The sequence below is a fragment of the Penicillium macrosclerotiorum genome (assembly GCF_028827735.1).
Source record: "Penicillium macrosclerotiorum strain IBT 26536 chromosome Unknown utg000006l_segment0_segment0, whole genome shotgun sequence".
Taxonomy (NCBI): domain Eukaryota; kingdom Fungi; phylum Ascomycota; class Eurotiomycetes; order Eurotiales; family Aspergillaceae; genus Penicillium; species Penicillium macrosclerotiorum.
The window spans coordinates 2,687,337-2,707,141 of record NW_026643085.1 but is presented as its reverse complement, the minus strand read 5'-3'; the positions used below and the strand labels follow the sequence as shown (position 1 = coordinate 2,707,141).

At 48.4% G+C, this 19,805-nt stretch overlaps 9 protein-coding genes across 9 annotated transcripts; 5 read left to right on the top strand and 4 right to left on the bottom strand.

Annotated features, from left to right (window-relative positions):
* Positions 1–534: 534 nt before the first annotated feature.
* On the bottom strand, positions 535–1,035 carry N7462_006250 (import motor complex subunit PAM16; the record flags this gene model as incomplete). Its single annotated transcript, XM_057077968.1, has 2 exons — positions 535–930; positions 1,033–1,035. 2 exons carry the CDS (start codon positions 1,033–1,035, stop codon positions 535–537), a joined length of 399 nt encoding a protein of 132 aa, XP_056933548.1.
* A 350-nt stretch (positions 1,036–1,385) lies between these two features.
* Positions 1,386–3,368, top strand: N7462_006249 (PEX28-32 family peroxisomal membrane protein; the record flags this gene model as incomplete). Its single annotated transcript, XM_057077967.1, has 3 exons — positions 1,386–1,415; positions 1,468–2,727; positions 2,778–3,368. 3 exons carry the CDS (start codon positions 1,386–1,388, stop codon positions 3,366–3,368), a joined length of 1,881 nt encoding a protein of 626 aa, XP_056933547.1.
* Positions 3,369–3,627: 259 nt separating this feature from the next.
* Positions 3,628–5,549, bottom strand: N7462_006248 (Zn(II)2Cys6 transcription factor; the record flags this gene model as incomplete). The annotated part of the gene is made up of 4 exons (XM_057077966.1): positions 3,628–4,186; positions 4,254–4,457; positions 4,506–5,318; positions 5,377–5,549. The coding sequence occupies 4 exons, from the start codon at positions 5,547–5,549 to the stop codon at positions 3,628–3,630; spliced, it is 1,749 nt and encodes a 582-aa protein (XP_056933546.1).
* Positions 5,550–6,059: 510 nt separating this feature from the next.
* Positions 6,060–8,301, top strand: N7462_006247 (uncharacterized protein; the record flags this gene model as incomplete). Its single annotated transcript, XM_057077965.1, has 4 exons — positions 6,060–6,371; positions 6,439–7,018; positions 7,072–7,980; positions 8,060–8,301. 4 exons carry the CDS (start codon positions 6,060–6,062, stop codon positions 8,299–8,301), a joined length of 2,043 nt encoding a protein of 680 aa, XP_056933545.1.
* Positions 8,302–8,791: 490 nt separating this feature from the next.
* Positions 8,792–10,014, bottom strand: N7462_006246 (uncharacterized protein; the record flags this gene model as incomplete). Its single annotated transcript, XM_057077964.1, has 5 exons — positions 8,792–8,925; positions 8,977–9,046; positions 9,120–9,442; positions 9,509–9,664; positions 9,726–10,014. The coding sequence occupies 5 exons, from the start codon at positions 10,012–10,014 to the stop codon at positions 8,792–8,794; spliced, it is 972 nt and encodes a 323-aa protein (XP_056933544.1).
* Positions 10,015–10,658: 644 nt separating this feature from the next.
* Positions 10,659–12,703, top strand: N7462_006245 (putative MFS sugar transporter; the record flags this gene model as incomplete). Its single annotated transcript, XM_057077963.1, has 8 exons — positions 10,659–10,730; positions 10,794–11,068; positions 11,125–11,671; positions 11,724–11,811; positions 11,863–12,061; positions 12,118–12,218; positions 12,276–12,374; positions 12,453–12,703. 8 exons carry the CDS (start codon positions 10,659–10,661, stop codon positions 12,701–12,703), a joined length of 1,632 nt encoding a protein of 543 aa, XP_056933543.1.
* Positions 12,704–13,372: 669 nt separating this feature from the next.
* On the top strand, positions 13,373–14,999 carry N7462_006244 (uncharacterized protein; the record flags this gene model as incomplete). The annotated part of the gene is made up of 4 exons (XM_057077962.1): positions 13,373–13,772; positions 13,873–14,553; positions 14,667–14,809; positions 14,868–14,999. 4 exons carry the CDS (start codon positions 13,373–13,375, stop codon positions 14,997–14,999), a joined length of 1,356 nt encoding a protein of 451 aa, XP_056933542.1.
* A 557-nt stretch (positions 15,000–15,556) lies between these two features.
* On the top strand, positions 15,557–16,306 carry N7462_006243 (uncharacterized protein; the record flags this gene model as incomplete). Its single annotated transcript, XM_057077961.1, has 4 exons — positions 15,557–15,652; positions 15,723–15,813; positions 15,964–16,146; positions 16,197–16,306. 4 exons carry the CDS (start codon positions 15,557–15,559, stop codon positions 16,304–16,306), a joined length of 480 nt encoding a protein of 159 aa, XP_056933541.1.
* A 575-nt stretch (positions 16,307–16,881) lies between these two features.
* N7462_006242 (ankyrin repeat domain-containing protein) lies at positions 16,882–18,803 on the bottom strand (the record flags this gene model as incomplete). The annotated part of the gene is made up of 4 exons (XM_057077960.1): positions 16,882–17,632; positions 17,689–17,780; positions 17,834–18,311; positions 18,367–18,803. 4 exons carry the CDS (start codon positions 18,801–18,803, stop codon positions 16,882–16,884), a joined length of 1,758 nt encoding a protein of 585 aa, XP_056933540.1.
* Positions 18,804–19,805: the final 1,002 nt, after the last annotated feature.

Here is a 19,805-nt window from a genome sequence, read left to right as displayed (position 1 = left end):
CTTACTTTGTCGGCGGTGGCAAAAAAAAGGAGTCTGTGCCCCAATTCTTTAGGCCCTTCAGGCCCTTCCGTCAATCGCGGTATAGTTTTTGTTTTTATGAAGAAAGGAAGGAAATCAAAACGGGTAGGACATTGAACATGTGCAAGTATACAGCTATAGTACATGATTTCCTTTCCGAAACCGAGTCAGAGTGGAGAAGGCGGAGGATCGGTCACAAATGGTATACACAAAAAGACCCGGAGGCCTAAAAGGGGAAATCGAGCGCGAGGGCGAAAACTCCGAGTGCCGGAGAGATGCGACAGCACAGAACGAAGACCCTGCGGACTGAAAACGCCCTGTTCTAAGATGAAAAGACCTCTTTTCCACAATAACCCAAACGCCATGCTATGCCAAATCAAAGAGGGACGAGGGACGAGCGCGAAGAGCGGAATCGATAGTCACCGCGCAACGAGAGGTGAGGGTAGCTGCTGGGATCGCAGGCGCAAATATTGTCGCAGTCCAGAGTGCGGCACAACTTCGGTATATCCTCGACGTTCACCGGTCCTTGTAAACCTTGGGGTTCCAGCCTTCGCTAATCTCCTTCTCGCTGGCGGCCTTGCGTTCCGCCTGGCGAACCTCCATCTCTATCCGTTCGCGTGCGCGCAGAATTTTGCTTTGCAGATAGAAGCTGCCACCTTTCTGAGGATCATTTATGTCGAACAGCTTCTTGAACCGTTCCATGACATGTTCAATGTTGGCTTCGCCGGCGACTGGGGGCTTGACGTTAAGAATCTTGCAGGCCTCATCCAGGGTCAGGCCGGAAGAGAATCCAGTGCCTTTCTTGGCCGCGGAGTGCTTGCCGGTTGCCTGGGCTTGCTTGTAGGCCTCGGTGAAGGCACGACCGAAGACCCGAGCTCCGGTGACGAGGACTTGGGACACAATGCGATGAGCCTAGGGAGCAGGAAATGGTCAGAACAACTTTCTGTCTTTTCATAATTTGAATTCCAGCCACAAATAAAATTAGGTTGCATCTTTAGACTCGGGAATACATACCATGGCGACGGGGGCGAAGGGTCCAAGGGCGATGATCACAAGGAGGTGAAGAGAGGAAGAAGGGAAAATTTCGGCTGCGCGTTTTAGCGTCGGCAGGTCGGCGAACTCGAACTATGCAGGTGCCGCCATGCCGAACGAACATCAACCCCAAGAGCGGGAGAGAAGAATGATGACCGAGTCAAGACGAAGTGCCATACTCCGGAGTTCTTTCACAAATCTTAGGAGCTTTTCAGATTCTAGAAAAGCCTCCCGAAATTGACTTGCATGAACCCTGAGCTCTGCGCCTAGGCTTGAATGCCCGGGGAGTCACATGTCCCCCGATCATCAACCCCCCGCAGATCATCCTGGAACCGATGAACCTCAACCAACACGCTATAAAGGATGTCCACCCGCCAGCCTGATGAGCTGACCACACACCGCATGACGTCTCCATAGTTGGATGGCAGCTCTCGGTATGTTCGTTCCCTTTCCCTCCATCGTGCACGTACTGATCCGTCGACAGAAGATCTTCCGTGGATAGATTCCATGGCCCCCCAATCGCAGCCACAGGACAATGGCCCGTCTGATTCCCAACCCCCGACGATCGCTGCCTTCTCTCCTTCCACCATAACCGGCTCGGCCTTGACTTCGCGACAACGCTCCAGTGTCATCGTGCATCGAAAATCCCCTCTCCTGGTGGCTACGCCGCCGCCCATTACGCGGGCCCTCGCATACTCACACCCGTTTCTTTTACCACTAAACAAGTTAGTTGGTTTGTTGACATGGACGACGGGGGATCCGTGGCAGAGCTTCTTGCTCGTAGCCACCTTTTGGACCATGGTGCTGTACAGCGACGCCATCATTCTCTGGGCTGGGCCGATCCTTGTCGTCGTGGGACTGATCCTGGGCATGTACGGGCGGCGCTACTCACCTCTGTCGTCCACGACCTCAACAGGCGAGAAACACCAAGGCAAAGCTTCGTCAGATGCGTCAACCCGCCACCACAAGAGCTTAGACGATATTGTGGAAACACTGCGCACGTTTACAACCCGATGCAACATTCTTCTTGAACCCTTACTCGATTTGACGGATTTCCTGTCGACTCAACGAACAGCCACATCCGCAACCACTCGTCCCGCGCTGACTGCGCTTTTCATCCGTATTCTTTTGGTTACCCCGATCTGGATTATCTTGACCCTCCCGCCCTTCTACATTATCACCACCCGCCGCATCATCATGACTGTCGGCACTATCGTTCTCACCTACCACTCCCGACCTGCGCGGGTATCACGTGTTATTCTATGGCGGTCTCGCGCAGTTCGTCGACTTGTCTCGATGATGACGGGGTTATCTGTCGCAGACAGTCCGAGCACCAGCCAGAAGTCCCAGGCCCAGGGTTTGGGACTAAATATTTCCACCCGTCGTCGTGGCAACTCATCCGGTGTGCGATTTACATTCGTTGTGTTTGAAAATCAACGGCGATGGCTGGGCATCGGATGGACCTACTCACTATTTCCAGCGGAGCGTGGCGCCTGGACGGATGAGCATTTGAATTCTGTGCCGGCCAAGGATAACTTTGAGTTGCCTGAAGTGCGAACTGGTGACGCCAAATGGCGTTGGGTTGAAGGAAGCGAGTGGCGTGTGGAAGGAGCAGACAGTGCTAAGGCCGATGCCAAGGCCTTAAGTAGCGAGGGTTGGATCTACTATGACAATAAGGTGTGTTTCGTTGTCGAAGTGATGCGACGATCTTGTCTAACACGTTGCAGTGGAACGATGGCCGCCGGGGTCAGGACGGCTGGGATCGCTACACGCGCCGACGCAAGTGGTATCGTGATGCCGAGCTAGTGGAAATAGACCCACAGGACGGCTCCAATGGTTCCGATGAGACCATTTCGAATCTCACTCAGGCTCTAGAAAAAGAACAAGATCAGACTAAAGATAAGGAATCCGATCCCGAACAGCTCAACAATCTCTCCCCCCACACAACACTGAAAACCAGGCGTCGGCGCTGGTTCAGCAGCGGCAAGGAGAAAGATCGCACAAGTAGTGTTGGTTCGTCGAGTGATACAGGCCGCGCAAACGGAGCAAATGTTACAGGGTCGCCTGATAACACTGTAGCAACAAACGACCGAGGAACACCTTCCCGCCCCATTAGCATTCAACATTCCCGCAAACCATCCCAGTATAGTGTACGAGACGGTAGTCTGGCAACAAGCAACAGCGCTAGCTTACGGGAGAAAGAGATGGCTGAGGCTCGTGATCTACATGATCGATGGGGAACCCAAGCCTTGGGCGGTACAGAAAGGGCTGAACGAGAACTTGGGTTAAGCGATGAGATTAATATGGGTTTGAGTTGACTATGACTTTATGTGATATTGCACAATGCTCTTCCAGCCATACCCCACAATGGTTTTCTTTACTTTCCTTGCTTTCCGCGATCTGTGTTTCTTCTTGTTTTCGTATACCCGCGGTTGTTTGGTGTGCTCTAAGATAAGCATTTGAATACCCCAGGGAAGATAGCCTGAAGTTGGCAATAACTTATTTTGATGACTTAGTCAGGGGTACTATACAGATATTATGTACAAATTATTTCATAGTGCTGAAGCAGGGAAAGAGCTATGCAAGAATCAATTCCCACTGCAGCTCCTCCAATATATCCAACCAGTGTACCTTGGATCCGCCACGAGCGGATCCAGATGTATCCTGGACTTCAGCATCTTGTCTCGCCCACAGAATCCTGAGTACGTCTTTGGCCCGCGGAACATTTCCGATTCCAAAATTCTGCTGTAGTTTATCAAGTGACTGCAGAACAAGATCTCTGTGGGCGAAAACATCGCTCTCGCTACCCGCAATAAAAAGTGGAAACGTAAGTGCAGAGAACTCGCAATGATCGTCCAGAGGAAATTTTTGCACGCGAGAGAGCAATCGATGGATGGCAGTTGATTTGGGGGTCGAAATCAAGGAAGAAATTTTGGACGGGCCAGGTGTAATATCCTCGAGGTCGTCCATGGTAGATGCTATACCCATATGCTTTAGCATAGAATGCAGATATATAACACCGGCATCGCGGAAGCACTCAGCAACCAACTGCAGACGGGTCAGAGTCTCAGTAGTCAAGTTTTGAGGGATTATGCAATCTATAGAGCTCGAGGACCAGGATAGGAGAGAGTCGTTTCTGTTGAAAGGTCAGCGGTGATTCTTGAATCAAGATTCAGTTGTTGGACGAGTGTAAAAGAACTCACATAGATGCTACGGCTAAGCGGAGAGCAAAAACATCTCCCTCTAGGGATGGTAGCTCGGAAATCCGTGCACAGAGTTTCAATAATTCTTCGGTGTAACCAATATAGATATCCATTACTGGCGTGCCAATGTCAGTATCTGCTGGGTCGGCGTAAGAGATGTGTTTCCGGTTGCTAATTCGGGCCATGTTATAGGCATATACGTATCTAAGTTTATAAGCAGATGTCAAATGTCTCCCAAAGATTTGACCTTACAGTCCTCGCAGAAATTGCGCTGCATTTCGCTCCATGGACCCCAACCCACCGCGAGAAGCAATCAGGCGCTGTAGTGCAGACAAATGTACGACCCATTGCTTGACACTGCCTCGAACGATTTCGTACTTGCACATCAAGCCCACGGCTAGCATGGCGTCATCTGGAAGTACGTGCTTTGAGTGATCTGCAAGTGCCTCTCGAAGCCCTCCTAACGTTCGACCATAAAAGTCTACCGCGGAATTTTGTGCCTCAAAGCCATGGGAGCGGTTTGCCAGATGTAAGGCAGAAACGGCGCATACAGCTTTCATAAGCAGCGGAGAAGACATTGCTCGGGGGATAAGGAATGAGCGGAGAGGATTGTCCTCGCTTTCCAAGTTCGCGAGAAGTCGAGAACCAAATTCCATATGGTATTGAAGATAATGTGATTCATGGCCAGACAAATGACTGACAGCTCTACTGGGTCGCGGAACGAGTGAAAGCTCATCTTGGGTTCTGGTGTCATGTTTTGGAAACTGCTTTTGTGAGGTATGGTCTAGAATCAAGTCCTCTGATTCAATGTCGGCCACTCGGCATTGCGGAGAGGACGGAACCGACCGACCTGGGGTGATTGGAGCGGAAGATGCTCCTGAATCACACCATAGGTCTGAGACAACCAGTGCCGATGGTGAGGATGGGTTAGAGGGGGAAAAGCTAATAAGACGTCGTTTGCGGCCTTCGGTCTCCTTGAAAACTTGAGCCGAGGGACTTAGCGGCGCCACCCAAAGATCACCATACCCCTCACAAGTTCGACCTTGTTTGAGGCAATTATTGCAGCTGAATGGGTTGTCAATCATGTATACTTCAAATGAATATCTGGCTTCACCATACGTACCTGGGTTTCGCCTTGTCGCAACCTTTGCGGCGCTTTTTGCATGTAAGGCAGCCTGAACGAGTCCATGGTGTACCAGATTGCCGACTTCGGCCCTTCTTCTGCGGGGAAATACTCCCAGAGACTGCCGATGAAGACTGGAGCCAACCTGTATCAGATACTGCGCTCGTTGCCATGGGGTAATGCGAATGTCGCAGGACTATCAAGATTTCCCCGCGATTTGATAGGAACTTCGAGGGGCGACTAAACCCTATTCGGGCAATTTTGCGCCACACGTGACCCTTATCTATTGTTTACCGACAGGGCTTGACTTGACGACCACTAAGACTCCGATGCAACATCTCGGGATGTTTCGTCGGGAAATTTCTGCGTATAAGCCATTGGGGACCGTTGATTCTCTCTATATATCACTCTTGTCTAGCTTTCCGATGCTGATCTGTTTCCCCGGCCAAGGAAAAGGGGTCCACACTCAGCTATGGCCCCTTACCCAAACGGGCAAGTACAGCCACCGGAGTTGCAGCCGCCGATAAGATTCACGATATTTAAATTCGCCCATTATCCGATGGCTTTCCCCTCACTCACGCCGTGGTTCTACATTCAGTGACTCGCTCACTGTACTCCTATCTACTTCTCGACAACTTAGCACATTTTGCCTTGCCTCAACCTCGAATTCTTTCCATGCCACGATGGTAACTGGACCTCCGCACCCCTTCGACCCAATCTCCCCGGAGGAAATTAGGCTTGCTGTGCGCATCCTCGAGGCTACATTCCCAGGGGTTCCGCTGCGCTATAAGCGTATTGACGTCAATGAGCCAATTAAGAAGGATGTATTGCCATACATAGAGGCTGAGCGTCTCCGACGGCCCCTTCCCTCGCCGCCAGCACGCCTGCTCTATGTCCTCTTTCACCGTCTTGATACTGGCGCATTCTACAAGGCCATTTTGAATGCCGACAAGCGAAGTATTGTATATGCCAAGGAGCTTCCTCGAGAAGTTCAGGTGGGTTTGCACCTCGGTTTTATGCCTTCGGCAATTAATATAGCTAACATCTTTGTGCTCACCAAAGGGACCTATCGACCCTGATGAAATCGCCGAAATTGAAGCGCTGTGCATGAGGCATCCGGCTGTTCTCGCTGAAATTGAGAAAATGCAGCTACCTGCGGGCGTGACTGTTTGCAATGATCCGTGGATGTACGGTACTGACAAAGAGGATGAGACCCGGCTACTCTTCCAATGCTTTATGTATTTGGTCGAGGTAGATCATCCTCAAAGCAATCATTATTCCCTACCTTGCAAATTCTCTCCAGTATTCGACGGCCATACTCACGAACTGGTTCGCATGGATTATTTACCCGGTGGGGCTGACCATGCATTCACTGATACTCAGCCTTGGAAGCCTGTAAAGGCAATTCAATATGCGCATGATCTCTTGGATGAGCCATTGAGAACTGATTTAAAACCTTATATTGTTCAACAGCCCGAGGGCCCCTCCTATGCTACGGAAGGGAACTCGGTTTATTGGCAGAAATGGCGATTCAGAGTTGGCTTCAACATTCGGGAAGGCCTTGTTGTCTATAATGTCACATATGACAATCGCAATGTCTTCTACCGTCTGTCTGTCTCAGAAATGACGGTTCCTTATGGAGGTATGTCTTCAAATCATGTGCTGAGGTTTATCTCTGACTAATGAGGTTTCAAGATCCTCGCGCTCCGTACCATCGTAAGCAAGCGTTTGACGTGGGCGACACTGGCTTTGGCATGAATGCCAACCAGCTCACTCTCGGATGCGACTGCCTGGGACATATTAAATATTTTGATGGCTACCGTAATGATTGCAAAGGCAACCCAGTGCCTATGAAGAACGTCGTTTGCATGCACGAACAAGATAACGGCTTGCAGCATAAGCACACCAACTATCGATCTGGCGCTGCGACAGTGGTTCGCAATCGTCAATTAGTTCTGCAAATGATCTGCACTGTTGCCAACTATGAGTATATTTTCGCCTATATCTTCGACCAGGCTGGTAATGTGGAATTGGAAGTCCGCGCCACTGGTATCCTTTCCACCGTCCCATTCGACAACGAGAATGGCCAGACGGTGCCCTGGGGCACGAATGTTGGGCCCGGTGTGATGGCTCCATTCCATCAACACATGTTCTCCTTCCGAATTGACCCTGCCATTGATGGATTCAAAAACACTGTTTATTATGAAGATAGTGTGCCGATGCCGGAGGATGAGAATAATCCCTGGCTGGTCGGTTACACGTCCAAAGCTACTGTTCTGAAAACCTCTGGTTCGGCGAACACGAGTGTCGATCGTCATCGTGTTTTCAAGATCCGCAACGATAATATTCAGAATCCCGTCAGTTACAAGCCTGTAGCCTACAAACTGATGGCTGTTCCAAGCCAAATGCTACTGGTCAATAAGAATTCCCTTGGCTATCGTCGTGCCGAATTTGCCACAAAGCCGATCTGGGTCACCAAGTATCAAGATGACGAGCTCTACGCTGCAGGCGAGTTCACGAACCAAAGCCGTCGGGCAGAGGGCGTTGAGACCTGGATCCAACGCAAGGATAACACTGAAAACGAAGATGTTGTTCTTTGGCACAGTAAGCAACCGTTCTTTTGATTCTCCTTAACCTTTCTGCTTTTTTTTTTGCGTTTCTTTTTGGCTCACGAATTCACTAGCATTCGGATTGACCCACAACCCCCGTGTCGAGGATTTCCCGGTCATGCCGATGGAACGTGTCAGCGTTATGCTGAAACCTGACGGGTTCTTTACCAAGAACCCTGCCTTGGATGTTCCCCAATCCGCGCAGTCTTTTAACAAGTCCACTCTCCACCCGGAGGCCACTCAAGGTGAATCCTGCTGTTCCGGATCTGCTTCTGCCGGGGCTGGCAAGGCCAAGCTTTACAAGCGAATGGATTAATCTGCACTTCTTTTGATGTTGGCTTTTTGAATTTCTCTATACCCTTTTTCTCCCTTTTTCTCTATATTTTTCTATTGCACTAGCGGTATATATCTGGATCTTGGCTGGTCAATATGAGACTTGATGAGATGGACATTTGAAGTGAACATAGTACATGAATGTATCAGGTTGTGCCAGCTTTCGAGGGATTTCCTAATATTCATGCATCCCAGTTAGTGAAGAATCTCAAAAATAAGACATGCTGATTCCCGATTCTGGTCTCAATATCTTCTTGAATTTCTTTCAATCTGTATGAGCTTCAATTGAGTGTTTTCGGATTGCAAGACCCAGGCGTTACAAGAGGATGGATTATGACACATGGCCCAGGGAGAAGGCTAAGATTCAGAGTGAAAACTCATCTGAAAGGCAGATATGTATTGGACCCGACGACGAGTAACTGATACAATTACTCTCAAGTCAGTGCACAAACTAGATTACAGCATTTAGAGGCTTAAAAGATCGCCATGGCGTTCGGTGGGGAGGATACGCCGCCCGGCATATTCAGGGGCACGGATGATATGAAGAAACTCCACCGTTGAAGCTCCTGACAAGTTCGTGCTAGTGCTTCTAAATCAAAAAGTTCCCCTGTAATTGTAAGTCGACGAAAAACGGGGATAGAGGGGGGAAACTGCTTACCGATTGGCATTCCCCACCCTGCTAAAATGTATTCATGAAGAAATATATCAGGAGACTGGGGTGGATAGACCTGGTACTTGTCAGCTAATCTTTTAAGTGAAGCTACTGCCCGAAGACCCTCCAGGATCACGACTTTGTCTTACCTCCCAGCTAATAGCATCACTGGCGATGGCAGCAAATCCAGTGTCCCAAAGCCAGCGAAGGACATCCATAGTCGCTTCCACTCCAGCGTGCTCGGGACATGAGCTATCTGAATAGGCTTGTTTTTGATCATCCGACATTACAGTGTCCCATTCCTTTGTAACGCCCACACGTACAAAGAGGATATCACCTTTTCGAAACGTGATATTGCTATTTTGAGCGATCTCCAAAATATCTGTAAGGCGCACCTGGTGGGTTGAAAATGTACTATACTTGATCCCTTTTTGCTCGGCCCATGTTGCATAGTCGATTAAGACCCCGCGCCCTGTTTGAAGTGCATAAGTCGATATATACTTGTCGAGGAAAATAGATCAGCAACAGTCCAGCTTACCTGCGATTCCCTGCTTAGCCCAGAACTGAAGTCCAATGCGATCGTTCTGACGGTCGTTGATCTCTTCAACAGTCGTCCCACCGTAAAAGAGCCGTTGAGATTGACCAGGTACGATCTGCGAAAAGTGGCGTAGTCCATCCCATTGACTACTTTGCTCTTTGCTTCAATCAGTACATAGTGAAATTTGGCGGTTCAAACACGGTCTGATCAAACCTACGCGGATTCATCGTATAGATGTCATCAAAGGCAACCCCTCCCAGCAGAGGCACGATCTCATGATGACAAGGCTGTCGATTCAGATTGGGATAGTCCAACTTGGTCATTTCCCAGTTCAAAGTCACACGGCGACCACTTCGAATCTCTTGAGCCGCTGCTTGTCCAACGACTTCAGGGGTCAGAATTGCGAGTTTTCCGAGCCCTTCTTCATGGCTGCCCGGCTTGCCCATCCAAACTTGCTTCGGGTTCGGAAGCTGGTCAAACGGAATATCGAAGATAGAATCCATCATGATATGGTTGATTCTTTGGTCAATGGATATGGAGAGGGATAAGTGGAGGATCGTACAATACAAGCTCTTGTCTATGTTTTTATAGCTGACTTGGCCACGTCTCAGTACCAGCATGAGTAACTATATATTTCACTTTCTCCTAAATTGGAGGCGCCAGAGCTTTATGGATCTTTATAGATACATGGTAGCAAGCTATCAATATAGAGGAAAAAGGAAGATGGAAATATGCCAACACCTACTGACCATCAGCTCAATTCAGCAATGAACCCCGCAGCCAACGCACCCAATGGACGCCATTTCGACAGGATGTGCAGATCGGCGGCGGGTTAGACATTCTTGGCGCATCCTAGTTCGTACCACGTCTTACAGCTTGCAGCCTTCGTAAGATCTGGGCTGGATCAGCAGATGAAATGTTTCTTCATCAGGGCATTGGCCTGCGTTAACCGGCAGACCTGGCTGCTCGCCAGTCAACTAGCTGCCTCATCGCCCCCCCCCCCCCCCCCCCAAAATTGTTTTTGGTCGGTTGTTTTCTTTCCACCCTTTTCAAATGCTAAATGGGAGATCTGCGTTGATTTTCGCCATTACTTTGTCTTGCTTGGTATATTGTCGAAGTTTTTACAGCGTGGAAGAGAAACAAGATCGCGATGGATAGATATCGGTCGCAGACAAGCACTTACAACCGTATGGTGACGGTTTTTGTGGCTGTCGGATCGATGGTAAGTTCTTCTCCAGGTAGATGAGATGAAAACAAAGGTTCTGAAATAGCCATTCATGGTTAGACCTACGGTTATTGCGCCTCCATCATCTCCAGTACCATCGGCCAGCCTGGATGGTACAGCTACTTCAGTCTCCCCGTCGAAGGTGAGCATGGCTATGCCACAATCACCACTCCGACCATTGCGACAGCAAATGGTGTTTTCAGTGGCGGTGGTGCTGTCGGGACTCTCTTTATGATGTGGTCGTGCGACGTGTTTGGGCGCAAGGCTAATATACAACTCGGCGCTTTCCTCTCCTTGTTTGGAGGAGCTCTTCAGGCTGGTGCTAATTCTATCGAGTACGTGTTGAGACTCGTCTTTTGTTCTGGTTTGTGACGAGACTAATTAGAAACAGAATGTTCCAAGCCGGTCGGTTTATTTGCGGTCTTGGAATAGGTATTCTTGTGACTGTCTGCCCGATGTACCTCTCTGAGATGTCGAGCGCGTTCCGTCGAGGCTGGCTGGTTGGTCATCATGCTATCTTCCTCGTCTTCGGGTACATGATGGCAGGATGGGTCGGATTTGCTTGTTATTATGCTGAAGATGATTTGTCTGCATTTGGCTGGCGGTTTCCATTGGCTCTGCAATGCGTGCCACCCTTGATCCTTATTGCAGGATCGCCCTGGCTTCCACGCTCGCCTCGTTGGCTAATCTCAAAGGGGAAGCTCGAAGAAGCGCATCATGTCCTCGAGCGCCTTCGCCAGTCTCCGGAAGATCCAGAGAATCTTGCAGCCAAGGAAGAGTTCTTCCAAACCAAGGAACAGATCGAGCTTGAGGCCAAGAAGATGGCTGATTACGGCAATGTGTGGAAAGCTGTTGTGATGAAGAAGTCCTACCGCAAGCGCATGATTATCGGGTTTTTAACGCAATGGGGAGCGGAGTTTGGTGGACCTCTTATTATCGTCAGTCTAATATTCTTTGCAGAATATAATCAATTACTTATTATGCTACTAGAACAACTATGCCGTCCTCCTCTATACCAATTTAGGCATGACAGGAGGTATGCCGTTGCTGTTGAGCGCCGTCTGGTTGACCACGGCTGGTAAGAACGTGCCTAAACACGGATATTTTGGCACATTCTGACCCTATCTAGGGCTGATATATAACCCCCTGGGTGCATGGCTCCATGACAAGGTCAACTCGCGACGAGGAATGTTTATCACTGGCTTTGTGGGCATCATCGTGACCACGTCCTGCCTGGCTGCTATGACGGCCGAGTATGCTGGAACATCCAATCGAGTTGGAAATGGATTTGGCATCTTGTTCATCTATCTCTACTTAGCCTTTCAGGGGTGAGTTGAGTGCTTGTTCTGTGATTTATCAGACCATATTCACTAATTTCGCCTAGCACCTGCTGTGATACGACCATGTATCTATATGTCTCAGAGATCTTCCCGACAGAAATCCGTCCTATTGGTATGGGATTCTCGTTATTTGGCCAGTTCGCCGGTAAGTGTATCTGATAGTCCTTGATTTTGACTGTCGGAGGATTCTGACACCTTTCAGCAACTCTGATCTTGCTGGAAACCGCTCCTATGGGCTTCAATAATGCCGGCTGGAAATACTACCTCGTCATTATCTGCTGGTCAACCTTCTTCATTCCTGGTAAGCTCCCCAGGCGAAGCCTCCGGGGCTTCGTTCTCATTATAAAATTCCCGTGAAGGTAACTAACAGGTCTAATAGTGATCTACTTCTTCTTCCCCGAAACAGCCCGTTTGACACTGGAGGAGATTGCAATGAATTTTGGTGAAGAAGTTGCCGTTCATCTCTCATACGGGACCGATGAAGAGGGGGCTCGGAGGGATGGTGATCTCCCCCAGTCTGGTGATATTTTGGAAATTTCAACGGTGTCTAGCTCTGCCAACGACGAGAAGAGGGGTGTAGACCATCACCCGGCGACGGATTTGGAAAATACGGAACAAAGGGCTAACTAAGACATTGATCAACGATAGCCAGCGTAGATATAGAGATCCTTGAACATATACACAGGATAATGTCTGGCAACGCATAGTATTCTCTTTCCGTTCTAGTGCTTACCCATCGCCGCTTTTGGATCAGTGAGTAGGATTAAGTCCTAAGCTGGGCGAGTCGTTCAAGGAGAGACAATCCCTGTTGGTTTCTTTCCTCCGCTTATTGATATGCTTAATTTCAGCGGGTATTCCTACCTGATGCGAGGCCAAGTTATTGAACAAATTGTCAATCAAATAAATTAACTTATTAGGATGCAAAGCACTTAATGGATATGAATAGAGTATCATTGTATCTTTAAGATGAAGGGCTATTATCCCAGGTTTGTAAAGTATTTTCGTTTTCGAGGCCTCTCATTATGCTGTCAAAGAAAGCCATATCGACACCTTGGAATGCCCAGTCGTCCATCCTGGCAGTTAGCCCAGGATCCTGATAACTCTGCAGGATGGTATCAGAACCTGCATCTTGATATCGCGACGTGAGCTGTGCATGCGGACCACTAGCACTATCGACAGACTGGTAATCCGCTTCCGTCATTGATCTTGGAAATGCATTTTCATTGATGCGACCAGAGCCAAGATCACGCACAGCAGCTTCCTAACTCTCGGTGTTATGCATACCAATAAGCGGAGCGCATGGTTGGCCATTACTTAAAGGTGGTTGTGCGTCTCGATGATGCCAGTTGGTATGGTTCGGCTTTCTTGGTGACTACTGGAGGCTTCCAACCAACCTGGGGAAAAATCTACAAACATTTCCCGCTAAAAATCTCGTTCCTGCTTGCGGTGTTCATTTTCAAGCTTGGGAGCTTGATTTGTGGTGTGGCTCCAAATTCCGTAGCACTGATTGTCGGTCGTGCAATTGCTGGAATTGGTGCCGCTGGTATTGGGAGTGGAGTCTTCATCGTCATTGCTTTCGTTGCCAGTCCCAAAAGACGGTCACTCTTCACCGGTATCATTGGCGTATCTTACCGTATAGCCTCGGTCGTTGGCCTCCTTGTTGGCGGTGCATTCGCTGATAAAGTAACTTGGAGGTGGTGTGAGTACTTCTGCTACTCATTTGCCCAACTCAAGTAGTTGGTTTTCGCTAGACTTTGGACTTAGCTAATTTTCTTGTCTTTTCCTTTTTTGTTATCTAGGCTTTTACATCAATTTGCCCATTGGCGGCCTCGCAGCGGCTTCCATTGTTTTCTTCTTCCATTCACCCGACAGCGCTTCGACGGCCAAGGGTACATTAAAGGAGAAGCTCCTGCAGATAGATCCTATCGGGACGATCCTTCTAATCTGTACCATCATTTCATACAACTTGCCACTGCAGTATGGTGGACAGACGAAGGCATGGAGCTCCAGTACTGTGATCGGCCTTCTTGTCGGCTTCCCTCTGATGATTATTGTCTTCATTGTGTGGGAATGGTTTCAAGGAGAACGGGCTGCGTTTCCGCCGCGCTTGATGTCGAACCGCCTCGTCCTTGTGAATTCAATCTACGCGTTTCTTTTCGCAGGTTCGTACCTTATCATAGTCTATTACCTTCCTTACTACTTCCAGAGTATTCAAAACGTCAACCCTACTATATCTGGTGTACGAAATCTTCCCTTGATTGTCTCAATGTCGTTAGCTATCATTGTCTCTGGTGGCAGCATCACCAAAACTGGTCATACTGCTCCTCTTATGGTTGTCGGCGGGGTCCTCGCAACCATCGGTTCGGGGCTGTTGTACTCGCTGGACATCGGTACAAGCACAAGCAAGTGGATTGGATACCAGATCATCGGCGGAATTGGATGGGGATTGGCCTACCAGGTTCCCATCAATGCGGTGCATGGTCAGTGGGTCCCAGTGATATTTCAACCGTGATGGGTGTTATCGTCTGTGAGTAGTCTGCCTACGGCTTCTTAATTATCCAATGATGGCCTGCTAACATGACTCATCTTTCAGTCTTCCAAACTGTCGGGGGTGCGGTTTTCGTGGCTGCAGCACAATCTGCCTTCGTCAACCAGATCATTATCACACTTGCCGCAACTGCACCGAGCATCGACTCATCCTTAGTGGTTGCGACGGGTGCCAGCGAACTGCGAGAAGTCTTTATAGCTAAGCAGATGGCTGCTATTTTGCCCTGCTTATATGACGGGTCTCAAGGTCGCTTACGCCATTTCGATCGCTGCGGCGGAAGTCGCTTTCTGTGTCAGCCCCTTCAACAACTTCCAGAAGATTGACGCCCATGCAGAAGCTAAAGGCTCTAGAAATGCCGCCATTGGTGCGTCTGTGTAATCTCCTTGCTCTTGTCAAGGTATTTTACTTTATTTGATTATACTTTTCGTGGCATATCTAGATCTGTGTTTGGGTGTCTCGGATTTATATCTGGGAATTGGCTTAGTTGCTCTAGACTTCCCACCTTTCTTTCTTTTATTTTCTTTTTTTTTTTTGGACTGACCCGAGAGTAATATGTGACAAAACCTTTCTTATGGCTCTATTATGGTTGGATTCGTATGGATATTTTTTTTCTTTTTACTATCGGCTTCCTAATATTGCTGTACGTGATTTCCCCCAAGCCCTTTTGGTGGAATTAAAATATTACCAGCAGAATATACAGTCCCATCTTTTTTCTATTATAGGATCACCGGAGAATAATATACTCTTGGAGCTATAGAACATTAGCTCTGGTGCTCTCGTTTCTATTAGTACATCGGTCAACAACACTTACACCACGTGTAATTATTTATGGGTGCCATGAAACGTTCCTGCTCCACAATTTCTGACGAGCCATCCAAACATTTTGTATGTCCCGAGATCTATATATACACGGTAAATTGGCATAGTCTGATCTCATGAGTACTATTAAGGTGGCCCGAATTCGCCCGACATTCCGTATGCCCTATACTCATTACGCTATGATCTACCTCGATAACGAGGGCAATCTCAAGGTCAACGAGTCGGACTCGATTCAGCAGCTTGAAGCACTTCCAGCAACTCAATTGCCGTATCATTGCCAAGGCATTCATCAAGTTCATCGAGCCTCGCAAGCAGGCTCGCTACCCCTACAATGGAGGCAAGCCTCCACCAGGCTCTGCCCCGGGTACAACTGGTGATCCGTGATCCCTAGAAGACCAAGCCTGAGTGGTGAACACCAGGTGTGATGCGCAAGGAACCTGACCACCTGTGCAAAGTGGGTATAACAATTTTGTTTTCTCTTCATGACCCTCTGTCTTGAGATACTAACAAAATCCTCGGATAGGCCGCATGGAGCTTCTGCTTCACATGATCCGCAAGCTTGGTAGCCACAACATCACCACCGATAAACTGATGGAAGCTGCGGGTGACACTAGGAGTAGTCTGGAATACTCCTCCCATATCAAGATTATCTATGAGATCCTTCGTGTGCGCAGGATGGAGGAGCGCTTTGAGCGTGAGAAAGTTGGTATCTTTGTGTGCTCTCCAACGGTAACCCCTCTCCCTTGTCCCTAACAGTGTCGGTGCTGCCCTGTGGCGGTGTAAACCTCCCCTCCACAAGCCCTCAGTCCGATGTCGCAACCGAGGAGATTGCGTCGATAGGTCACGCTCATGTTCGCCGGCCATGACCTTGGTATGACTGTTGGGACTATTTATTTTGCAAACAAGCAACCAAGTGGACTATAAATGATCATCAGCGATTCAATCCAAATGTGATTCAATTTCATCGAAAAGTGAATAAGGGGAAAGATAGCGAGAGGAGGGACATCGGGATCTCATACTATCCCCCTTCCCCCTTTCTTCCCGTTGGACAGACGTAGCTTCGCATCTCCGATAGGGAGAGAAACAACATTCACACTCTCTTCGCTTCATCTGCTTCTGCTATCCCTTTTGGGAGGCTTCCTCCATCGTGGTGTGTGGTGGTTCATTGGTTTGTTCGCCGACCTATCTCACCCTGCCTGCATTCTCAGGCTTGCCGTAGAGCGCCCTGGTTCACCAGTTTCTATTCATTCTACTGTCCCTGTGTCGATCAAGGCTTGCTTATCGTAGAGATTTTGCATATATACGTCCCTCTTACTAGGGCAGAACACCTTCTTGTCTCTGGCTGACGCGCCTTAAAATCTTCATTTAATTGGTAACAGTACGCTTCTCGAGAATCCTAATTCCAATTTCTTGACAATCTTACTATACTCGAGCCCAGCGGCTAGCTGAGATTATCGGTCCCTTCGTTGACCTCTTCCAAACGCAACCCCGCTATCTTGGCTTCACCTTCAAATTTTCTATATAGAGAAACACTTAAGGCTCGGCACATCTCACCAGGTGTAAACTCATCAGCAGGCATTTTCTCCGGGTAAAAAATTTCTTTCACTCTCCCCTTTATATTGACATCCGCCCCTTTTGACAGAAGGAATCGAACCTTCTGGAATACATCTGGGCTGGTGTGCAGGTAAGCGGCAATAATACTGTAATGTAAGGGTGTCCAACCCCACATATCCTGCCTGTCACGATCATCCAGACATCCCTGATTGCAGAGATACTCCAGAACTTCCACATCTTCGGCAAGCTCCGCAGCTAGATGAAGCGCTGACCTACCATCATCAAAGACTCTGCTTAGATTGACGCCATTTCTGACCAGAAATTGCAAGGCTTGCAATGAATTTGTCCTCGTTCTGATAGCCGTATTAACCGCAGACCAAGCGGTCTTATCAGCAGTCTCCCAGTAGATATAGCCTTCTGATAGAAGGATCCTGAAGTAGTCCATGGTTTGTTCCTCTCGGAATGGGTAGTTGATATTCAGCATGCTCAAGGTCTTGTCGCGGTTAACTTCGTGCACAGAAGCTTCATGCTTTACAAGGAGCTTAAAAGCCTCAAGCCACGGAGCCCATTTTGGGGGAAGCTGTGGAAAGAACCTGTTCTTTTCTGACGACATCCCTGCTGCTGCAAAAATTGGAAGTCTACCCGATCAGGTCAGCAAGGCCTGTACAATACTTGGGTCCCATCATATACTCACATCTGACTATCGTCTCCGACATTAGGATCGGCACCTGATTCCAGAAGATATTGAACTGCATCCAGGTGCTGGCCCTCTATAGCTAGCTGCAACTAGAGATTAAATGAAGGGCATTTTTAATCATAGGAAATTACATCAATCTTACCAGAAGAGGGGTTTTCCCGCAGCAGATAGCCCTATCTCCAAGCTGTCCAGTTCCTTCGGCTAGGTGCTGTGCAATCAACTTGATATCTCCTGAGGAGCAGGCAGTCATAAACGGCGATTCCAGACGGACTTGGTTTTGCAGGCGAATACTTCCGGGTAGAATGCGAATTCCACCCCCAAGAAATTCAGCCCTCGCCAAATGGATGTCAATTGCGATAGACTTAGATGATATCCATGTAGGTGGTTTGAAGCCTATGCAGACACTTGATTTCCACTCTTTATTATCGACCGAAGACACAAGCGAGAAGGAGCCATAGAGTCCGATTTTCCGGATCCACGAGTCAACGCCTATTACAGTCACTCGGTGGTGGCCACATTTTGACAGCGGTGGGTTGGTGATCGACTTTTGTTGATATGTAATCGTTCTGCGTTCTTGGTGGAGCTCTCTTTGTGATGCATATATCAATAGCGACAGTCGCCTGCATACGTGGCATATCAGAAGTGAACTTTGTACAACCAGCCGTAAGATCTTACACGTTCAGCAATTGTAAAACACAAGTCAGTTCGCGCTCTGAGTCCCGCAGACGCTCGAGCATGCCGGTCATAAGATGCCGCTCGACGAAAGCCCATTTCAATCGCTTTCCAGTACCCCGAGGTTCGCCATTGAACGACTTACTGCACCTTTTATGTAGCGTGGTTACCTCTTCAAAAAGTGACGCTACAGTGTTTTGTAGAATATAGCACATATCTGGCGGCAGAAGCTCATCGTCGTTAACTTCACCCATCTGGTCTTGAATACCTTCAAGGCTTATCTGGAGGCTGAGAAGTTTCTCCTTAATACGGCGAAGCTCAGTCGGTGCATCATTGAAGGCGGAGCAGAATGAAACGATCACTTCTGTAGTCCTAAAGACAAGTCCGAGGATCTGACCGAAGGAGGCGATTCCCCCAACCACTGTGAGAAGTTCAGCCATCAATTAAGCCAATCTTTCTTGCGTGATACGCAATATCTTATGCAGGTAAAAGCACAGAGTCATTGACAGGCTGATCAAGTTCTCAAAGGCGAAGAAGAGAGATTAGGCTGTGAGTCTGTCGTGGCGGAGCTACGCTTCGGTAATACTGGTGGTCATGTGGGCGGGTTAAGACAGGCTTGATATCAGTAATAGTCCCAATCTCAGATGAACTAGGGTGAAGTACGGGTATGCCACTGACTGGGCTGAATATGCTTGCGCGACAAGCTGTTCGCGCCTACTTCGTTCGCTTTGACAAGCACTCTACTGAGGATGTCAACTATTTTTAAATCGCCCCTGGGGATGATACAGACCCGCTCAAAATCTCGCTAAGCAGGTATAAATTATGCTCATTCTACTGAGCCGACCTTTTCGGCGCAATATCTACCATCGAGCACAATACATATTACCTGTATGTTGAAGAACGAATTATGCTAATTACGTCGTTTATGTAAAAACACAGCCACGTCGGGCACCCATGCTGGTCTAGGCTAGCACTTACCCCACCCGGTAGAACGTATCTTCTATTTATTAAATGATGAAGGGAGAGGAAGGTCTCTCAAGCGAATAATAATAATGTTTAGGAGCGACGAAAAGTATCGAATCCTTCGCTTGATATGTATGCCGAAAACGGCGGCACTTCTCCCCGTCTAGGCGCATTTCAATCTTACCACTGTCAAGTACAGGAGAGTGTAAGCATATACAGACACCGGATTCTTACCACCTAGTTTCATTAAGTTTGAAGCAATGAACTTATCGCTCACTTGCTCAGGTACTCGACGCTTGTGTTGGATATCCGAAGCACAGTTTCAAACTACGGCATCTAAATGCCTCGAATTTCCCACGCGCGGTGTGGTGGGTCTGTGTAAGTTGATTTTATACTTGCAGACACTTCTGGCGTTAGAAGCTTGCCACTAAGATTATAATATTAATCCACGGATAGTGTCATTGCAACTCGATGAACAG